The following is a 23,419-nucleotide window of genomic DNA, read 5'->3' on the forward strand; positions in this document are numbered from 1 at the left end:
GGAGCATCTGCTGTTTCCACTGGCTCAGCATCCGTGCCCCCTTCTTCTGATGGACACACCCTATTTTTTTTTTTTTTTTTAACGAAGGGAGTCATTATCACGGGATCAACAAGCGACCCAAGCCTGGCCATTTGGCACAGAACACCCTTCTACAGCAACGGGTGAGCCAGGCCCATCACTGTCACAGGGCATTGGCCCCCAGACTGGAGCTGCAGCCGACGGGAAGAAGCAGCTCCTTCTCCACTCAGTGGTAGATGGGCAGGATGTGAGCCTCGCGCTGCTGGTGGTCATCTACATCCAGGGCCGGCCCTGCCCAGGCCTTCCAGCGACACGAACAATAATCACCCTTTTGAAGCCAGTCAGAGTTGAATTTCTGACTCTCGTAACCACAAGAATCCTAACATATATTCGTTAAAAAAAAAGCACCATGTGAATTACATTTTTTAATACTCAATTTCCAGATGGGGAAACTGAGGTACAGAGCTTGGGGAGACCAGTCAAGGCTCACAATAAACCTAGACATGACTGCAAGGCCAGTATCCCATCTCTTAGCACGTCCCACATGGGACACTGTGGCCTGACGGCCTTCCAAGTCACAGGACCTAACAGCGGCCTGGTTTCACCCAGACACAGTCTAAGGAGAGGACACCCACCAGCCGCACCTGAAATCTAAGAATAACCAAGAGTCAAAGTCACCACGCACAAAGCCCCGTTCACCTGAGCTGCTGCCACCCACTGAGGTGTCTCATTGCTAGACAGGCCTGTGGGAGCTGTATTTATTTATGTTGAGCTGGGTGGGAAGATGAGAGGTCCGTAATATTTTGGAATGACCTCTGTGTGTTCGAGAAAATAGGAGGACACCAAAATGTCAAGGGCGGGGGCGACCGTTGAGAGTCATGTTCAACTAAAGCTCTAACATCAGCATCAACTGTCCAAGCAAAACCTCTGGGGGAGATCCTGGGGCCCTGTCTGGTACAACCTGGCCGAGAAAGCACCCAGGAACCAGGTTTTTGGAGGCTGGTCAATGTTTTTCCCCTTGCCCTGGGCAGAGGACAGGCAGGCTCAGCATTTGGGGAGTCATCACCCCAATCCCAACAGCGAGCTGGAACGGCAGCCCAGCCAAGCCGCTGCAGCCCCGCACGCCAGGACTGGGCTGCCGGGCTGACTCACTTGCCTGTGTGCTTGCGGCCAAGCCTGCCCTGTCCACACCAGGGTTAGTCATGGCCAGGCCTGGTTAGAGAGCAGCCCTTAAAAGGATTGGAATGAAAGAGGTAGCATCTTTCCAAAACAAAATCGACAGGAACACAGAGTACAAAATGGGGTGAAATCCTCCTCCTTTCCCCCAGTGTGGCCACAGGACAACTAAACCCCAGGGTTTTTACCCAGACAGCTTTCTCCTGAGTTTAAAAAAAAAAAAAGAGAGAGAGAAAAGATGCAAATAAGCCGGCTAAGATGGCTTGCTTACCTTGCAATTGCCCCTCACCTCCCCACCAAAGACACACTTGTTGGCATCCGTGTCCCAAGCCAAATAGGAATTCCTTTGTCAAAGCGCTTCCTGCACACTTTCAACAGGAATAAAAGCATGCGGGGGTCTCAGCCTTACAAAGGGGGCTGGGCAGCACCAGAGAGATACTTCAGTTAGACTTATCAAAACGGGATCTTGGCATTTCCTGAGAACTGCCAAGAGATTCAGAATGGGGCCAGCAGGGTGGGGACGGGGTTGGGTTCTGGCTCCGAAATCATAGCAAACTGCCCAAATCAAATGAGTTCCCAGTCACGGATTTACGGAGCTACTCCATCTTCCAGCTTCAGACCCTCTTGGACTAGGGACTCCCACAGCCCAGACTGACGGGCCAACGGCAGCTGCCGGCTCTGGAGCAGCCACAACCAGCCCCACACCCAGGAGGACAGCCCACAGCGGGAGCTGAGGACAGACCGTGTCTGTTGCAGGAAGTGTGGGGGGAGCTCACGTCCAGCAAGTAGAGCCCCCATCCCATTTCTACCCCATCCCCTGCTCCACCCCGGGTGCCCGGGGCCGTGGCCAGAGACCCCATCTGTGTGGCCATGCACCCAGCCCCTGACACCAGAGAGCCTACACGGCTGAAGCGTGCCTAATTCCAGAGCACACACTGTTGTCCAGATCGAGAAGGTGTTAGCATGTGAGTCAGAGCAAGGTGGAAATTCACCCAGAATCATCCCAACACAAAAGAGAAAGAGGAACGAATGATTCGGCTTTTTGAGCACATGTGCCCCGAACCCCGGTGTACCTCACTCACTGTCCAAAGACAAGACAAGTCCAAAGACTGTGCTCACTGTCCGAAGATAAGACTTCAGACAAATCCTAATGTAAGAATCTAGGGGATGATATCTGATTATTTGATCCCCCCAAAACATAATTGTCTTAAAGGTATATAACCTCATTAAACATGGGTTTTCTTCCGGCAGTGCACTGGAAACAAGGACCGGCATCAAAAACCGGAATGGCAGATAACGGGGACAAAAAGAACTGCAATGAGCATGACAACAGCGGTAACAGCATCAAGTGCTTGCGACCCAGGCCAGGCACTGCTCTGAGCACAGTACGCGTATTCACTCATTCCAGTCTCGGAATGACAAAGTAAATACTATCTGCTAGCCTCTGTTTACTGATGGAGAAACTGAGGCACAGGGTTCCGAGTCAAGAAGCCTGCTCTGGGTCACCCGTGCAATGAGGGCAGGAGACCTGCCCACAGCTGCGTGCGAAGGGCTGGGCCTGCAGAATGAGGTACACTGGCGTCGGGAATGAACACGAGTGCCCATGGACACACAACGGGGACCAGACACAAGGGATAGCCCGGCTCACGGCACAGGCGGCAGGGTGGCGTTCGCGGGCGCACTCACCTTCACTCTCCCCACTCGTCCTGATGCCTTTTGAACCACCCTCAGTACCTTTAGTCTTCTCAGCGTCTTCCTGGGCATCCTCGGTGGGCCCCTTCTCCTCCTCGTCTTCCTCCCCAACGTTTTTGTAGTTGGGTCTCTTCTGCACCCGCCTCTTGCCCTTGTGCTTGTTCATCTCAAGGGAGCGCTCAAGCGTCTCGGTGGGCTTAATGAAGCACCGAATGCTGGGCTTGGCCTAGGGAAGTCAACACATGGATTGGAACCTTGGAATCTCGCCGGACACCATCATCAAGCTTCCTAGAGCTGCTGCCCCAAGAAATTCTATTTCCGAAACAAAAAAAAGGCTACCTCCTACTTCGTCATCAGGACGATGATGAACACCACCATGGTTAAGTCATCAAAACGAGAACACCAGCTACCATTTACTCAAGCCCACCACCCTAAGTCAGAAACTCTGCACCTTACCAACACCAGCCGTGGGCTTCCCAAAGGCCATCACTTATCAAGGAAACACCCTTCTGGTTAACACCTTTAGGGTACTTTGCATGCGCCAGATGCTGCTCTAAGGGCCCTGACTGCACTATCTCATTTGAACTTGACAACGACCCCAGAAGGTCCTCCTATCATTTCCCTCCCTCTATAGATGATAAAACAGAGGCTCGGAGGTGGTAAAGGACCCACCCACAGTCAAAGAGCCAGGAGGTAGCCGAGTTGAGATTCAAACCCACCTACCATCCACCCAATTTAGTTCCTCAGTACAGCATGCTGCTGTTACTGACTTTTTTAAGATTTTATTTATTTGAGAGAGAGAGCAAGCGAGCACACAAGCACGGGGGAGGGGCAGAGGGAGAGGGAGAAGCAGGATCCCCGCTGAGCAGAGAGCCCAACGCTCGGCTCAATCCCAGGACCCCAGGATCACGACCTGAGCCAAAGGCAGATGCTTAACCGAATGAGCCACCCAGGCATTCCTAACTTCTAATTTAAATAAATGTATGCTAAAAGAAGCTGTATACTGCTACAGGGCAAGGAGTACCGGTGTCTCTTATTGTTGTAAAAATAAGTAACAGAAAAGAAAAAGCAAGGTGTACTAGATGTAGCCAAATGCTGGCTCTTTAAAAAGGGGGGCTTGGCAAGTACCAGCATGGAGTTAAAGCTCGTCCCCAAAGGAAGGTGGCCCCAAAGAAAGAAGTTCTCCCCTGAGAAATCAGGAGGCTTTCTAAGAGAAATGAAAGAGGCCTGCGGGAAACAGAGTTGTATCTCAGTCCAGGTAACAAACACGAGATAGACGGATGGCCACTCCCATCTTACAGATACGAAAACAGAGACTCCAAAGGACAGTGACGTGCCCGTGTCACACAGCTCCTGAGCCAAGAGTCAGACATGGAACTGAAGACTGCCAAATCCCAAAACCCAAGTTCCTCCTGAAATACAGGTGCTTCCTCAGAAGCTCAAACTCAGTTCTGGGCTCAGTACCCTCTAAACAGTGTTTACATGCAAATGGACCGGGTCTAGCAAGAAAAAAAGACAAAAACAACAACAACAACAACAACAACAAAAACCTGGTCTGTTTGGGGCAGGATTCTGACTCAAGTATTTCTCTCTTTTCAGGGTCTGGCTGAAGTCCAGACATCCTTTTGTCATTAAAAAACGAAAAAGTTTTAAAGAAAACGTTTCCATTATCTTGATATGGTTTATCCATCTTCTGAATTTACCCCCAACCAACCACCCACGGTACTCTGGGGGCCACCATACCTTGCCAGTAAGTGGAATGTGCTCAGGGAGCACAGATTAATTTCAATAACGCTCAAAACAAAACCTAATTGGAAGCTAAATTAGCATCCAAATCTGAACATTAATTTTTATTTACTCATTTTGGATTATTCATCCACAAAAATGACAGATAATTGAGATAGGATTCTACTGCCCAGGAAACCCAGAGTGTGCATTACAGACACCAACAAGTGGGAGCCCAGAGATGGGAGCCCCCCGGGTGTGCCACATTTGACAGACAGCATTCATCAGAACGCACTCAGGATGCTGTGTGATCGAACACAGCCCTGGAGAGCCCCCTCATCTTCCGCTAAAGGACTCGAATACAGGAAATTAGGGTCCTGAGACAAAGTCACTGCTTCCTCTGATCACCACTTACTCCCATACGCAATCAAAGCTTTCTGAAACAGAAAACCGAGACTGAAGCAGAGCAAAACATTGCCCGGTTAGGAGGTTTAAGTAAAACTTCACATGGATGGATGTAGAAACCTCTCCCTGAGCTCTGTGTGAACTCGGACGTACAGAAGTAGCAGAACAAAGGGAAGCGAAACAGCGTGCGAGGCCCAGGGCTGCTCAGAGCAGTGTGATCCCCAGCTGGACCCTGCCATGAGCTGTGGGTCCTCTCTGAGCATCAGAGTCCTTGTCTAATACACAGGGTAGATAATTCTGGCTTTCTAGAACTAAACGTAATCACGGATGTAAAAGTTTTTTCAGTAAGCAGCCAACATAGGAGTCACCTTCCTCTCCATGCCTCCTTTAAAAAAAAAAAAAAAAAAGGTAAGAGTCAACTGTGAAAATAAATTTAAAAACTTTCCAAAGGGATCTGCTCTTCTCGATGGTCAGGTGTTGGGAGGACATGTTTACTGGGGAAATTTCAAACCTTTAAAATGCAACCCTACCCAGGGAACAGCTGGAAATAACCTAAATGTCCATCAACAGGAGAGTGGTTAGGTCATTACGGTCTGCCCATAGAATGGGAATCCACGTACATGTTAAAGAGACCCAGGTCTTTTTGTACCTACATACATGGATTCCAAACTGGTACCAGGGTGGAAAAGCATGAGCGGGGAACTCAGCAGGGGCCCCTACAGGTAAAGCTCTTCAAAGGCTCCATGTGATGCTGTGAACGGCTTTTCCTGGAAAGCGGCCTATAAATACCTTAGGATTTCATCTCTGGGGGATAAAGAAGGCAGGTGGTCCTGCACCTGCACAAGCACACTTGCATTTTTTCATTTCTAGATCTTTCCATCTGGTCTGAAATTTCTAATCTGGTATGCATGTTAACCTTTTAAAAAAATTCATCAGGAATCATTTGGACATTAGAACTATGAACTTTACTGTTTCTTTTTTTTTTTTTCTTTTATATTCAAAAGCCTGTGTTTTTCTTAATACTGATAGCATCAAAACCCCACAGTTACCATGGAGAAGCTGACAGGGCTTGGCTGGGAAATGTGGACAGAGATTCATGATTGTTCCAGAGGCTCCCATCAAGAGCCTTCTGGCTGCTGGCCTCTCAGGACTCTCCATGTGACAGTGGACAATTCCAGTGTTCCAGATGCAAAGTCCACAGGAACAGGGCCCATCCACCTTATACCCCCCGCACCCCCCACCGCCCCGCACCGCTATGCTCTCAACACAAAATCAGGTGCCTGGAGCAAGGCAGGGCCTCAGTGGGCTGCTGTTGAGTGAATTCATGGCTGCGTGGTATGTGCCCACACTGCACCCAAAGTAAAAGAGAGAAGAACAAAGAAAAGTGTGGGATGGAAGAAAACAGGAGCCCGACAGCCTTGGAAGGTTAACTTTAGCATGAAGCAAGAGCAAGGATGGTAAAACTAACCAAAGAAAGGGAAAATCTCACTTCAGAGTCAATGTGATTTTAGGGGTGGCCCAAGGGCTGAACTGCTCCCTAAAGTGCTTCTGCCCGGGAGCGCCTGGGTGGCTCAGTGGGTTAAGCCTCTGCCTTCCGCTCAGGTCATGATCTCAGGGTCCTGGGATCGAGCCCCGCATCGGGCTCTCTGCTCGGCAGGGAGCCTGCTTCCCCCTCTCTCTCTCTGCCTGCCTCTCCGCCTACTTGTGACCTCTCTCTGCCAAATAAATAAAATCCTTTAAAAAAAAAAATTAAAAAAATAAATAAATAAAGTGCTTCTGCCCACTGGTTAACCATACCTCACTCTAGCCTCCACTCCTCCACCCTGAGGCTTCCAGCCTTGTGCAAAGTGTAAATACTCCAGAAGGAGACTCCCCAGGGGTCAGGAGTAACTAAGGCCTTTCAGGGCTGTGGGATTTGAGAGCCAGCCTTGCGTGGACAGCGAGAGGGGTCTGGAGCAAGGGATCAGGAAGGAGGACACAAACACATGTAAGGCATTGGATGTGGGAGAAGACACAGCACTGCCAATGCCCCAAGTGTCGAAGAGAACGCCCTCCGTTAGGTCTGGGAGCACCCCCAACCCCCAGAAAGGCCACATGCCATTGCACGTGAGAAAGCAAGATGCAGTCAAGCAACCCATCCAGGATTCCATTTACAATTAAAAAAATAAGATTATCGGGGCGCCTGGGTGGCTCAGTGGGTTAAAGCCTCTGCCTTCAGCTCAACTCATGATCCCAGAGTCCTGAGGTGGAGCCCCGCATCGGGCTCTCTGCTCAGCAGGGAGCCTGCTTCCCCCTCTCTCTGCCTGCCTCTCTGCCTACTTGCGATCTCTACCTGATAAATAAATAAAACCTTTAAATAAAATAAAATTATCAATTAAAACATGGCCATCTGTATCGTGCTTTCCTGTGTGGAGAGATCTGGGCATGACAGTGCACATAGCAAGGTCTGGAAGGCCCCACACGCTCCAAACAGTGGTCCCTTCTAAAGAAGATGGTGAGGCTGGGGGAACTTTCACTTTCTCTTCTAGTTGTTTCTATGTCCAGTCACTGTGTCCAAGAAAGTATTACCAATGCCATTTAAATGTAAAGAGTACCTTTAAAGAAAGTACCTAATGCCACTAAACTAGATGCTTAAAAATAGGTAATTCAGGGGCGCCTGGGTGGCTCAGTGGGTTAAAGCCTCTGCCTTCGGCTCAGGTCATGATCCCAGGGTCCAGGGATCGAGCCCCACATCAGGCTCTCTGCTCAGCAGGGAGCCTGCTTCCTCCTCTCTCTCCCTGCCTGCCTCTCTGACTAGTTGCAATCTCTATCAAATAAATAAATAAAATCTTTAAAAAAAAATAGGTAATCCATTACTTTTAGATGTATTCTGCCACAACTTTTTTTAAAAAGGCAGGTCTAGAAAGGGGGAGGGGTTAGAGACTAGGGATGAGCTACCAGAAATGTCTTCTGTCTTGCCCTAAGGTACGCACAAATGTAATTCTAAGCACAAAGCCACTGACAATCACTGCACTTTATGTTATCCCTCGATTTAAAAAACATTCACATAGAGAGAGGAGTCAAGATGGCAGAGGAGTAGCAGACTCAGATGACATCAGGTCGCAGGAGTTCAGTTAGGTGGTTATCAAACCATTCCGAACACCTACAAACTCAACAGGAGATCGAAGAGAAGACGAGCAGCAATTCTAGGAACAGGAAAGCGACCACTTTCTGGAAGGTAGGACGTGCGGAGAAGTGACTCTGAAGTGACGGGAAGACAGACCGCGGGGGGAGGGGCCAGCTCCCAGCAAGCGGCGGAGCAACGGAGCACAAAATCCAAACTTGTAGAAGTCTGCTCCACTGAGGGACATCGCTCCAGAGGCTAAGCGGGGGTGGAGCCTTCGTGGGGACAATGTGGTCTCAGGTCCCACGGGGTCACAGAAGGATCGGGGTTGTCTGGGTGTAGAGCCGAGGAGTGAGCTCTCAGCCCGGGGTTACCTTACACCGTGATCCGTAGCACAGCAGGGCCACTGCTCTTCAAGCACAGACTCCTTAAGTGGCAGATCCGGGCAGACGCACCGGAAGAGCAGCACGACAGGCATCTGCTGGGTTTAGAGACTCCAAACGGGGGTGTGCGCCAGAGACAGAAATGCTCGGTCACAGGCCAGGTGGGCTCGGAGCGCGGCGAGAGACCAGGGAGACGGGAGCGACTGAGAGCTTTACTCCGAGGGCGCACTGAGGAGTGGGGCCCCAAGCTCTCGGCTCCTCCAGGTGGAGACTGGGAGGCCGCCATTTTCACTCCCATCTTCCAGAGCCCTACGGAAAGCGTTCAGGGAACAAAAGCTCCCAAGAGTGAACCCGAGCAGATTGCTTAGCCCGGCCCCTGGAAAGGTCGGCGCAATTCCACATCCGACATTTGAGAATCACTGCAACAAGTCCCTCCCCCAGAAGATCAGCAAGAACATCCAGCCAAGACCAAGCTCACTGATCAAGGAGAACAGCAGAATTACAGAGGAGGGAAAAGCAAAGCATGGAATTCATGGCTTTCTCGCCATGATTCTTCAGTCTTGCAAAGTTAATTAAATATTTTTAATTTTATTTTTTTCATCTTATTCTAATTTTTTTAACTTTTACTCTTTCCTCTTTTAAAGTTTTTAAACTAGGTTATCTTAACAATACCTTCCTTAAAAAAATCTTTTTAAGCCTTCATTATTATAATCATATTTTATCCTTCATTGTATCTAATTTTATTTTTTGTATACATATAGGGTTTTTTCTTCTAAAAAATTTGGGGATACAACTTCTTCTAATAGATCAAAATATACTCTAAATCTAGCACATGGCTTTGTTCTAGTCTCCAGCCGGAGCAAATTCTCTCCACTTTCTTTTTCTTTCTTTTCCAAACCAACTTATCAACTTCTTTTTTAGATTTTTTTTTTAATTTTCATCTTTACAGTCATATTCCATCCCATCATTGTGTTTACCCTTATTTTTGCATGTATATAAGTTATTCTTTCTTTAAAATTTTGGGACATAATTTCTTCTGAGCCCAAAATACACCCAAAATCAAGTGGGTGGCTCTATTCTATTCATCAGTCTAATATATATATATATTTTTAAATATATATATTATATATATATAGTATATATATAATATATATATTATTTATTTATTTATTTATTTATTTATTTTATTTCTTTTTAAAAAATTTTTGAACTTCTTTTTACCTCCTTTCTTCCCCCCCAATTTGGGTCTCTTCTGATTTGGTTGACGCACATTTATCTGGGGTCTTTACCACCCTTTTAGTATTTTATTCTCTCATTCATATATTCTTATCTAGATAAAATGACAAGATGGAAAAACTCACCATAAAAAGAAAGAACAAGAGGCATGACCGAGGCTGGGATGTAATCAATAAGGACGTTGGTAATATGTCAGATCTAGAGTTCAGAATAACAATTCTTAAGGTGGGCTCAAAAAAGGCATGGAAGATATTAGAGAAACCCTGTCTGGAGAAATAAAAGTCCTTTCTGGAGAAATAAAAGAACTAAAATCTAACCGATATGAAATCAAAAAAGCTATTCATGAGGTACAATAAAAAATGGAGGCTCTTCCTGCTAGGATAAATGAGGCAGAAGAGAGAATTAGTGATATAGAAGACCAAATGATGGAGAATAAAGCAGCTGAGCAAAAGAGAGACAAACAACTACTGGACCACAGGGGGAGAATTTGAGAGATAAGTGATACCATAAGACGAAATAATATTAGAATAATTGGGATTCCAGAAGAAGAAGAAAGAGAGAGGGGGGCAGAACGTATATTGGAACGAATTACCATAGAGAATTTCCCTAATATGGCAAAGGGAACAAGCATCAAAATCCAGGAGGCGCGGAGAACCCCCCTCAAAATCAATAAAAATAGGTCCACACCCTGTCATCTAATAGTAAAACTTACAAGTCTTAGTGACAAAGAGAAAATCCTGAAAGCACCCCAGGACAAGAAGTCTGTAACATACAATGGTAAAAATATTAGATTGTCAACAGACTTATCCACAGAGACCTGGCAGGCCAGAAAAAACTGGCATGATATATACAGAGCACTAAATGAGAAAAACATGCAGCCAAGAATACTATATCCAGCTAGGCTATCATTGAAAATAGGAGAGTTAAAAAGCTTCCAGGACAAACAAAAAGTAAAAGAATTTGTAAACACCAAACCAGCCCTATAGGAAATATTGAAAGGGGTCCTCTAAGCAAAGAGAGAGCCTAAAAGTAGTAGACCAGAAAGGAACAGAGACAATATACAGTAATAGTCACCTTACAGGCAATACAATGGCACTAAATTCCTGTCTCTCAATAGTTACCCTGAATGTAAATGGGCTAAATGCCCCAATCAAAAGACAAAGGGTATCAGAATGGATAAAAAAACAAAACCATCAATATGCTGTATACAAGAAACTCATTTTAGACCCAAAGACACCTCCAGATTTAAAGTGAGGGGGTGGGAAACAATTTACCATGCTAATGGACATCAAAAGAAAGCTGGGGTGGCAATCCTTATATCAGATCAATTACATTTTAAGCCAAAGACTATAATAAGAGATGAGGAAGGACACTGTATCATACTCAAAGGGTCTGTCCAACAAGAAAATCTATCAATTTTAAATATCTATGCCCCTAACATGGGAGCAGCCAACTATATAAACCAATTAATAACAAAATCAAAGAAACACATCGACAAAAATACAATAATAGTATGGGACTTTAACACCCCTCTCACTGAAATGGACAGATCATCCAAGCAAAAGATCAACAATGAAATAAAGGCCTTAGATGACACACCAGATGGACATCACAGATATATTCAGAACATTCCATCCCAAAGCAACAGAATACACATTCTTCTCTAGTGCACATGGAACATCCTCCAGAACAGATCACATCCTGGGTCACAAATCAGGTCTGAAGCAGTACCAAAAGACTGGGATCATTCCCTGCATATTTTCAGACCACAATGCTTTGAAGCCAGAACTCAACCACAAGAGGAAAGTTGGAAAGAATCCAAATGCATGGAGGCTAAAGAACATCCTACTAAAAAATGAATGGGTCAACAAGGAAATTAAAGAAGAATTGAAAAAATTCATGGAAACAAATGATAATGAAAACACAACTGTTCAAAATCTGTGGGACACAGCAAAGGCAGTCCTGAGAGGAAAATATATAGCAATACAAGCCTTTCTCAAGAAACAAGAAAGGTCTCAAATACACAACTTAACGCTACACCTGAAGGAGCTAGAGAAAGAACAGCAAAGAAAGCCTAAACCCAGCAGGAGAAGAGAAATAATAAAGATCAGAACAGAAATCAATGAAATAGAAACAAAAAAACAAAAACAAAAACAAACAAACAAACAAACAAAAAAAAACCCCCCAAAAAACAGCAGAACAAAACTAGGAAGCTGGTTCTTTGAAAGAATTAATAAGATTGATAAACCCCTGGCCAGACTTACCAAAAAGAAAAGAGAAAGGACCCAAATAAATAAAATCATGAATGAAAGAGGAGAGATCACAACCAGCACCAAAGAAATACAAGTAATTATAAGAACATATTATAAGCAACTATACACCAGCCAATTTGACAATCTGGAAGAAATGGATGCATTCCTAGGGACATATAAACTACCAAAACTGAACCAGGAAGAAATAGGAAACCTGAACAGACCCATAACCAGTAAGGAGATTGAAGCAGTCATCAAAAATCTCCCAACAACCAAGAGCCCAGGGCCAGACGGCTTCTCAGGGAATTCTACCAAGCATTTAAAGAAGAATTAATACCTATTCTCCTGAAACTGTTCCAAAAAACAGAAATGGAAAGAAAACTTTCAAACTCATTTTATGAGGCCAACATTACCTTGATCCCAAAACCAGACAAAGACCCCATCAAAAAAGAGAATTACAGACCGATATCCTAGATGAACACAGATGTGAAAATTCTCACCAAAATACTAGCCAATAGGATCCAACAGTACATTAAAAGGATTATTCACCACGACCAAGTGGGATTAATTCCAGGGCTGCAAGGTTGGTTCAACATCTGCAAATCAATCAATGTGATACGATACATTAATAAAAGAAAGAACAGGAACCATAGGATACTCTCAATAGATGCTGAAAAAGCATTTGACAAAGTACAGCATCCTTTCTTGATCAAAACCCTTCACAGTATAGGGATAGAGGGTACATACCTCAACATCATCAAACCCATCTATGAAAAACCCACAGCGAATATCATTCTCAATGGAGAAAAACTGAGAGCTTTTCCACTAAGGTCAGGAACACGGCAGGGATGTCTGCTATCACCACTGCTATTCAACATAGTACTAGAAGTCCTAGCCTCAGCAATCAGACAACAAAAAGAAATTAAAGGCATCCAAATCAGCAAAGAAGTCGTCAAACTCTCACTCTTGGCAGATGACATTATACTTTATGTGGAAAACCCAAAAGACCCCACTCCAAATCTGCTAGAACTTGTACAGGAATTCAGTAAAGTGTCAGGATATAAAATCAATGCACAGAAATCAGTTGCATTTATATACACCAACAACATGAGAGAAGAAAGAGAAATTGAGGAGTTAGTCCCATTTACAATCGTACCCAAAACCATAAGATACCTAGGAATAAATCTAACCAAACAGGCAAAGAATCTGTACTCAGAAAACTATAAAGTACTCATGAAAGAAATTGAGGAAGACACAAAGAAATGGAAGAATGTCCCATGCTCATGGATTGGAAGAAAAAATATTGTGAAAATGTCTACGCTACCTAAAGCAATCTACAATGTTTAATGTGATCCCAATCAAAATATCATCATTTTCTTTTCAAAGAAATGGAACAAATAATCCTAAAACTTATATGGAACCAGAAAAGACCCCGAATAGCCAGAGGAATGATGAAAATGAAAGCCAGAGTTGGTGGCATCACAATTCCAGACTTCAAGCTCTATTACAAAGCTGTCATCATCAAGACAGTATGGTACTGGCACAAAAACAGACACAGATCAATGGAACAGAATTGAGAGCCCAGAAATAGACCCTCAACTCTATGGTCAACTAATCTTTGACAAAGCAGGAAAGAATGTCCAATTGAAAAAAGACAGTCTCTTCAATAAACGGTGTTGGGAGAACTGGACAGCCACGTGCAGAAGAATGAAACTGGACCATTTCCTTCACCACACAAGAAAATAGACTCAAAATAGACTCAAAATGGTTGAAGGACCTCAATGTGAGACAGGAATCCACCAAAATCCTTGAGGGAACACAGGCAGCAACCTCTTCGACCTCAGCCGCAGCAACTTCTTCCTAGAAACATCGCCAAAGGCAAGGGAAGCAAGGGCAAAAATGAACTCTTGGGACTGCATCAAGATCAAAAGCTTTTGCACAGCAAAGGAAACAGTCAAAACCAAAAGACAACTCACAGAATGGGAGAAGATATTCGCAAATGACATATCAGATAAAGAGCTAGTAACCAGAATCCATAAAGAACTTATCAAACTCAACACCCAAAGAACAAATAATCCAATCAAGAAATGGGCAGAGGACATGAACAAACATTTCTGCAAAGAAGACATCCAGATGGCCAACAGACACATGAAAAAGTGCTCCACATCACTCGGCATCAGGGAAATACAAATCAAAACCACAATGAGATACCACCTCATGCCAGTCAGAATGGCTAAAATTAACAAATCAGGAAATGACAGATGCTGGGAGGATGCGGAGTAAGCAGAACCCTCCTACACTGTTGGTGGGAATGTAGGCTGGTGCAGACACTCTGGAAAACAATATGGAGGCTCCTCGAAAAGTTGAAAATAGAGCTACCCTAGGACCCAGCAATCGCACTACTGGGTATTTACCCTAGAGATACAAATGTAGTGATCTGAAGGGGCACGTGCACCCGAATGTTTATAGCAGCAATGTCCACAATAGCCAAACTACAGAGAGAACTTAGATATCCATCAACAGATGAATGGATAAAGAAGATGTGGTATATATACACAATGGAACACTATGCAGCCATCAAAAGAAATGAAATCTTGCCATTTGCAACAATGTGGATGGAACTAGAGGGTATTATGCTGAGCGAACTAGGTCAATCAGAGAAAGAGAATTATCATATGATCTTCCTGATATGAGGAAGTTGAAATGCAACATGAGGGGTTTGGGGTGTAGGGAAGGAAAAAATGAAACAAGATGGGATCGCGAGGGAGACAAACCACAAGAGACTCTTATTTCACAGAACAAACCGAGGGTTGCTGGGGGGAGGGGGATCGGGAGAGGGTGGTGGGGTTATGGACATTGGGGAGGGTATGTGCTATGGTGAGTGCTGTGAAATGTTTAAGTCCGACGATTCACAGACCTGTACCCCTGGGGCAAACAATACACTATATGTTAATAAAAAATAGAAAATTAAAAAAAAAAATTCACCTACAGAGTTTTCAAGGAAATCTCATTGTCCTAATCCCCTAAATACAAACTAGGAACAATTCAGACAAGTCTGGAAGCTGGAGTCACAGCCATCACCAGGGGACAGACCTCACTCACTGAGCCAGACCAAACACCAGGAGCGCGGCTGTCCTGGGGTTGCCTGTGCAGAGCCCAAAGCCCAGCCAGGAGCGGGCAGTGCTCTGCCGTGTGTCCACGTGGACACTGGGGGCACGGAGGGAGGAGTGGGGAACTATGCCAGCCACGGGAGGCGGAGGCAAGGGGGAAGTGCAGGAGGGCTTCACGGAGAAAGAAATGACTGGTCCAAGTTTTAAACGGTAGCCGGAGTTCACCAGAACAAGCTTGGGAGAAGAGGAGAATGGTAGGAAGGCCAGCTCAGAGCTCTGGCCGTTCACCCTCTATTTCTGTAAAGGCCAGGGCCACTGGAGCTGGGGCGCCTGGTGACGTGCTTGGCCAGTTCCCCCAGGGAGCAGCAGGCACACTGGAAGTCAGGCGGTGGAGCTGGGCACGCTGGGCGGCCCCTCCAGCCCCCGGCTCTTGATGGACTTCATGGTGCCCATGGTCTGGGAAAGGCTCTTGGGGTACCCCTGCCTCTGTACGTGGTAGATCCAACCTGCAGAGAGGCTTTCTTTGTACCTATTCAGTGGTTCGGTGGGAATGGCCAGGAAAAGCACCAAAGCAGGCTGGGACCGGTGGGGACGCTGGAGAAGCCAGAGCCCAGGCTCAGTGTCCCACCTCTCCCCACCTCCTCCCAGGGCCTCGGTTCCCACAGGCACCAAATGGATCTCATAGCAGCAGTACCCCCACGGGCCAGTGCCAGAATGTAGCACACCTCCTTGTTACCTGTTTCCAGGTACTAATGACTATCACTAAGGTTCCGTGGGCAATGGAAGTGTACCCACTGCTGCCGCTGTGAGCACTTTACATACACGGACTCACGTTATCCTCCAACAGCTGACTAGGGAGGAGAGGGCACTGCAGAGGGCAAAGGACTGGCCCAAGATCACCCGCTCTGCAAAGGCAGAGCTGAAGCCAGAGCCAGGATTTGGATCTAGGGAGTCTGGCTTCAGTGCCCGGGGGCCTGACGAAGCTGCAGCACCGCTCCAGCACTCATCCCCTTCAACAAGCACTTGGCAAGTCTGCCAAGGTGGGGCTGGCCTCCCACAGGGCAAATGTAAGGACCCGGCCAGGCCCCAGTCATGCTAATCAGAGCAGCAGGGGGACACACACCCTGAAAGCTCAGGAACGGTTGACACACCACTCACGAGGCAGCCTCCTGACCTGACCATCATGACAGCTGCCCACCATGTGCAATTGTTCCCCAGTCTGCCTTGTACACACAGGGCTCCAAATATCACAGGGGGTGACGGTGACCCAGGCCTGCACCAACCATAACCAACAGCACTCGGCTTTGCAAACGGCCGTGAAGGGACGCTCGGCAGATAGCCACTGCAGAGTGAACCTCTTCTGGTTCCACAAGGCAGGGACCAGCAAGCAAACATCAGAGGGCATAAGCGCCAGGCTGGTCCCCGGGTGCACACACCACAGGCCGGACCCCGAGTAACGTGGGGCTGAGAAACGGAGGCCAGCGCATGTCTACAACGCACAACCATGACCGTGAGGCAACTGGACAGCGCTGCCAAATGTAAGGGAGAAAATAAAGCCCATCGGGAGAAACGTGAAGACGTAAGAGGCCAGTTCCACGAAAAAGAGGACCGTGGCACTCTTCTCCATGAACTGGCCAATTATCAGGGACTGTTACAGCTGCAGAGGCAAAAACCAGAGAGATGCCCACTGACCTGGCACCAGAACGCTCTCGGAGCTCCGAGGATGTGCACTGCACCCACGCCGGGCACTGTGCCCAGGTGAGACGCGGCAGGTAGCAGCAAGATGGGGCTGGGACGGCCCAGGAAGCAAAACTCTGGGTGCCGCCAGGCCCAGGAGACACCAGCCTCATCTCCTCCCCTGGCCTTCTCCCCCTCCACGCCTAGTGCTGCCTGGTCTGCCCCTTCAGTGCTGTGCCTGGCATTTGACCAACAGCTAATGAGTGCTGGGGGAGAAATTAACTGCAAGATGCTTATGAGGGAAGAGGCGTGTTCAAGGCTCATGCAAAATAAAACACACCGCTCAGTCAGGGACAGCACACCAAACACCTGTTGGGTATTTCTGTAGGAAGAGTGTTTTACTGGAACTTATTCTCTAGGAAGAAGGAGCTGTGGGATAGTGGGAACTCCCAGTTACCCTAAACATTTGGCTCAGAAGCCCACATGTCATGCTGAACTGAGAGTGACTGTCGCTGCAGACGATGACGGAGGGCATGAATCAGAGGCAGCATTGTGGATCTGGGGCTGGACGCCTGCAATCCCATGGTGCCGGGGGAGGACAGGATGATCACCTAAGCTCTGGGGGTGTCGGCTTGCTCATGCACGGAATGGGACGATAATACCACCCCACTCCCTGGGTTCTCAGGAGCCTTAAAGGAGACGTCAAAGGTGATGAACAAGATGAGAAATGCCCCCTCCTCTCCCACTGACCCGGTACTTCTTGCATAGGGGTCCCTGTTCTGATCCCAGCCAGCGCATCCCCACCAAGATGCTGACTGACCATTTTCCACACCTTGCCCATCACAACCTGCCCTCGGCCCTCATGACCCCCAACTCAGCTCTTCATCTTTCAGTCCTCCAACCCAACAAGGCGACCTCCTCCGGGAAGCCTTCCCTCACCTTCTTCTCTCAAAGCTGGTTTGTTTCTTCCCAGATTCAAATCTTCAATCTGTGTCGACATGCTTATTTACTATGCTTCCCCCTACCAGAATGTCAAGACAGGGACCTCGTCTGTCTCGTTCGTCCTGTATCCCAAGGCCAGCCCAGTGCCTGTCTGGAATGTGTGGGTGCTCCAGAAACACATGTGGGAGGGGGAAGTGGGGTGAGCAAGCCAGCCAGCCTGGCACACAGGAAGGGCTCAACAGAGGGGCACTGCTCTTACTGCGGAATGACCCATCGCAGTAATGGGACCAGGGCAATACCGTGTGAGCCAATAAAGCCCCGAAGCCTTCTTTTCCCTTCCCTTTGTTCACGAAGCTGGAGGTTTCCAGCAGGGTCCCCTGGGGTAAGGTTACAAGCATCGCAGCAAGTGGTCAGCGAGTACTCAATCACAGGACAGCCAGGAACTCTGAACTCCCTGGGGAAACCCCACCGACTGTCTCCCAGGATTTGAGTTATGCCCACCTGCCTCGTTTGGGGTCTTCAGCTGGACAATGAGTTGATTCACACCACTCCCCTCCTGGCCCAGTCATTAAACCGCTGGGGCATCGGAGAGGGAAGTGAACAAAGTGGCCCTTTTGTCACCTGTGTGTGGCCCCCCAGCCTCCTGTCAGACAAAGCACCCTGAGCAAAACCAAGTTTCCCGGTGGAAGGACCCTGGCACGGACCAAGACTGGATCTCCTTGGCTTGTTACAGACAAGGAGCTCAATTCCCTCATGGAGATTCATTATTTCAAGACAAGTGATGTTTACTGCAGGAGCCATGCTAACACCTGGGGCCACAAAGGTTACGATGGTCCCATTTTTCCTGATTTAAACTGCGGAGTCTCCCAATGGCTCCCAAGGCACTATATGCCTCAAAGGCTTGATGCCTCCCTGACCTCACCCTACTACTATGCCTTGCCACACAGCTCCTTGCTGTTCCTGACACACCAGGCACATTCCTGCCTCAGGGCCTTTGCACTGACTGCTCTTTCCAGCCAAAGCGCTCTTCCTGCAGAAATCTACATGACTCACTTCCTCATTTCCTTCACATCTATGCTCAACTGTCATCTTCCCAATGAACCCTACCCTGGCCACTCTATGGAGAACTGCACCCCTCTCAAGCCTTTTAGTGCTGCCCTCTCTCCCTTCTCTGATTTACTACTGTTGCTTTTTTAAAGCACTTCTCGCATTCTAACATGCAACAATGTTTACTAACAGTTCTGTTGTTGCTCTCTCTCTTCCCACTAAGACAGAAGCTCCTGGAAGCTCCAGCAGGTCTGGGGTCTTTGTTTTGTTCCCTAGTGCACTATGGTGCCTGTAACAGTATGTGGTACCTGTCCAATAATTATTTGTTAAGTAGATGAATAAGTAATTCTGACCAGTCTTCAAAAAACTCAGAGTCTCGTTAAAAAACACAAACACCCACAGGGGCCAGGCAGCTGATAAAAACCAACCAAGTCCCAGGGCAGAGATGCCAGAAGCAGTGGGTGCTCCATTTTCCTGTCCCCACCCGTGATTTTCCAACTTTTCACAGAAACCTGGAAGAATTCACCAACGGTTCAACGCAGACTAGATGGTCCCCATTCAACACCGGGGGAAAGAGGGGAAGATGAGAATATCTCACATCAAGGAGCAAGCAGTCTCCAGCCCTGGGGCCACCCCAGCCTGCTCTGTGTCATGCTGCCCAGCAACTGCAGAAAAGCCACCAAGGGTCACAGCCATAACATCTTCTCCACCCCCACTGCACCCCAACTGGCCCACTCCGCTTTTCCCTGTTGTCTCCTCCAACATATGGCTATTCCAAAAACCCCTGGCCCTTCTCGGGCTCACTGGGCCAGGACTGGCCTCCCTGGCCCTCAGGTGCAGTCACCCTCAGCCCTGCCAAAGGCTCTCCCACCATGAAGCTAAGTCCCAAGCTATGGGACTTCTGTCAATTGTCCAGCCCCACCTGCCCAGGAGAAAGGAAGAGGTGACCGTTCTAAGAGGTCTCTCATCCACAGCACCCCACTCGCTAAGTGGAAGGACCCACGCTCTGGGTTCTCTGATTCTGTCACATCCTCTTAGGCATGAATCAGCACCGACCGCCACACTCCAACCTTCTGCAGGCCATGGTGGTGACTGGGACCAAGCATTCCATTCAGGGATTACAGGACAGACCACAACGGCCCGTAAGAAAGGGAGAAGACACAATGAGTTCAAATTCTTTTGTGGGAATGTTTGTATCTGTGCCAGTGAAGGCCCTTGATTTATGGTGGTCTATTTTTTCCTTCAGTGTGCCCCATCAACCCTCTCCCAGAAGCCTCTTACCACTTTCAGGAAGAAGAATGTGCGTGCTTCAGAAGCAGAATTGATTAGCCAGGGATCACGAGTAAGGTCAGGGTCACTGAAAGACTCAGGGGAGCTCTAATTCGGGCTACAGAGAAGGCTACTCTGCGTGCTGCATTCAATACGCAGGAGGCTCCGCTGCCGTCTGGTTCAAGCCTGGTTTGCAGAGACAGTCCTGCAGCAGCGACCAGGGGACCCAAGACAATGACAAGTGCTCCGCTTCTGCACACACGGAAGCAGAGGAGTCGGGCTGCTAGGTTCTCGGCTGCTGGCTCCACAGGCCAGGACCAGAGGAGTATTCGGCTGGCAGCAGACCCAGCTCCCAGGAAAGACAGGTGTCATGCAGAGAGGACAGGGAGGCTAATGTTTCAGGGGTGCCCTCATGCACTCTTGGGATCCCCAGAGAATCATATGGAAACCATTCCAACTGGCTGAACTGGTGCCTACAGAGGGGTGGTCGACATCCTCGTTTTGGGACAAATGAGCCTATTCTGCCCCCCAGGATTCTCAGTCCCCATCCTGAATTCATAGCCAGCCAACCACAGGAACACACCTAAGCTGGTTAAGCCTTTGCACTTTCCAGAGAGCGAATCTGGGGCTGGCTAAGTCGCAGATCCACGAATGTGAAGATCTCAGCTCCCTGCCACCAAACAGCAACAGTTTACTATCAGTGCTATCATTATCATTGCTGTTGCCGACACCTGGCCCTTGGTGCCTCCTGTTCTGGTCACAAGGCGCCCCCCTGAGGGGTGCTGTAAGTGTGCCTCTACCCTCATCATCCCAAGAAGGGAGGTCCCAAGTAGTAGACGCAGGATTGTGGCGTACCTTCAGAAACTAAGATCGTTGTGACGACAACATCTAATATTCGGGGCTTGATGCGCACTAAGCTTCAGGAGAAGCACTTTACCCTGCATTTAATCCTCTCCGGAGGCCCATGTCCATTATTCTAATTGGAGAAGGGAGGAAACGGAGGCCTGGGGAGGTGGACTAACTTGCCCTGGGACGCACCTAGTGAGACCAGAAGCCAGAATTTGGGAGGCCCGGGCAGCCTGACTCCAGAGTCCACTCTACTAGACTGTCCCTTAAGATGGGAAGCAGAGCAGTACCCAAAGCAACCCGCTCTAACACTTCCCCCTCCAAGCCCGCCGCGGAGCAAAGAGAAGGTGGCACGTGAGGGTCAGGCTCTGAAGCTATTTCTGTTCTGAGAGTCATTAAGAACATCACGAGAGCCCTTGTGACCCCACGCCCGGTTCACTCATTGAGTGGCCTGTTCTTGTAGCGAGTGCCCGTGAGCATCTCCAGCAAGCCCATGATGGCCCAGGGGATGCCAGCATCTCCAGGACATGGCCTCGTCCACTGGCGGGGCACGGGAAGCCCAGCCAGGCTGGGGGTTGTGTCTTTATTATGCACTACCGCATCTTTGCTACAGAAACGGACCGAATGAATACAAAACGAAGGAAACTAGTCCACAGAAGCAGAAGATGAAAATAGGCCCTCAGAAAAACAAAACAAAACAAAACAAAAGGGCACCTGTAGGCAACGATGCGTATCCCATCATCTCATCTATATTTTCATGTTGCAAAAATAATGAGACGTTAGCAGTTTCAGGATTAGTGTTCCTACTCTATTTCCCTCGACAAGAAACAGGATCTGCTCTGCATTAGAATTATAGCAAGAACTGGCCCTTAGCATATGATTTTAATGCACAGATGAATTTCAATTCGACATTTACCTAAACATGCTCATGTGTTTTAAATTTCACCCTAAATTATAGACTTTTCAAATAACTCTGCTCTTCCCTCTGCTTCTCTCTCTTCAATTTTGGTTTGGTTTTGTGAAAGGTCTGCTGGTAAAAATGAAGCAATACCAGTAACTTATCTACAAATTACGGGAAGGAGAAAGTAGGTTAAAAAAGATCAAGAAGCTTAAAACAAGCATGATCAAACCACATCCGAGTTAGGCAGGAAGCAATAGGAGACCGTTCTTGCTCAGAGGGAAGGAAGGTGAATCTCACCAGGACTACTGTCAAGCAAGTCATAAATGGGGTTCACCTCCACTCTGCCCAAGTTTCAAGTGCAGTCATCGGAACACAACAAAGTTCGATTCTGCACCCAGGGAAAGGCGATAGCCGGAAGCAGAAAGCTGACACTTTCGCTTGGGCTGGCAATTCCTTCCACGCTCAAAACAATCTCATTTTGGGTTCAGGCGTCCACTGCGGCGAGCCGTTGTGTGCCTATCACAATGGAGGCAGGAGCCTCATCCCCAAAGGAGGCGGGCGAGAGAAAGAACAGATCTCCTAAATGCTCCGTCTCATTAGAGGGTTTGACCACAGTGGGTATCCCAAGCTGAGCGGTCACCAGGAACTTTGTGCAATCTGATTTTGCTCAAATTGCAAACCCCAAGCACTGAGACCAGTATCCCGCTGTGACAGGGGACCAGAGTTTTGCAAGATGTGACCCCTGGGGGATGACCAGGGCAAGGGTATGATTATTTCTCACAACTGCATGCCCATCAGTTGCAATGAAAAACCCTGCAAACCCCAGCACCCCAAAGATCTCTGCGTCCTCTCTCTGAACACCAAGTCAGACTTTGGCACCAAATGTCTTACAGGAAGACATTCTGGGACAAAGCCTGAGTGGCGACCAAAGAAAGTCCAAAGGGATTCAGCACATCCTAGCTTGCTACCAATGTTAATGCCGTACGGGTCTGCAGAGGCGGCATGGGGAGTGGGCACGTCCGATGACAAACACACGCCTCATCTGATGGTGGGGGTTGCCTTGGAGAAGCTTGCTGCAGAAACACGTGTGTAATGGGGACCAGGACTGCTGACTGTTCAACGCAATCCCAAAATCTGGATTGTTATGTGCAACTTCCTAAATGTTAGAGTTGGTCATTCATAAAATTTTCTTTTAAATACTCAGAACACCAAACCAAACAGCTCTGAGGGCTGGGCTGGACCCATCAGGTACACTTTCGATATGGATCCCTCCCGTCCTCACCAAAGGCCCTCCGGGGTAAGGACCAGCCCTCCCTGCTTTCTAAATGGGGTGAAACACTGTGTTTGAAGGGAGCCGCGGGCAAGCCCTCAGCAGCTCTGCCCGGGAGGCCCCGGGGACTCTGCGGAGTCAGTGCAGCACCACAGGCATTCAGTCAGCAAGACGGAGTTTAAGAAAGTTGCAGAGAAACATCTCCGGCTCCATGAACACCAAGTCAGTTCCATGTTTTCACGTGGTCTCTTGGCACGAGCCCTGAGGGGAGTCCTTCCCGGTTCAATACTCGTCACCCCTGTAACTCCTAGGTTCCCGATCCTCTTGCCAAAAGTGACTCCTTCCCTTTAGAGCACTTGTAAGACTG

General features: G+C 47.9%; 1 protein-coding gene across 9 annotated transcripts in view; it reads right to left on the reverse strand.

Annotated features, from left to right (window-relative positions):
• Positions 1 to 23,419, reverse strand: part of CLEC16A (C-type lectin domain containing 16A) — a 202,530-nt gene that overhangs the window by 143,328 nt on the left and 35,783 nt on the right. For 6 of the 9 annotated variants that reach the window (XR_013968418.1, XR_013968419.1, XM_080830266.1 and 3 more), the window contains exon 10: positions 2,881 to 3,112. Coding sequence is in view for 7 of the 9 variants with exons in the window: in XM_080830266.1 (XP_080686392.1) it covers positions 2,881 to 3,112 (232 nt within the window). In the remaining 2 variants the exon portion in view is untranslated. The remainder of the gene's footprint in view (positions 1 to 2,880; positions 3,113 to 23,419) is intronic. The other 3 variants (XM_080830267.1, XM_080830265.1, XM_080830269.1) reach the window with 1 other exon arrangement.

The sequence above is a fragment of the Martes martes genome (genome assembly GCF_963455335.1).
Source record: "Martes martes genome assembly, chromosome: 18".
Taxonomy (NCBI): Eukaryota; Metazoa; Chordata; class Mammalia; order Carnivora; family Mustelidae; genus Martes; species Martes martes.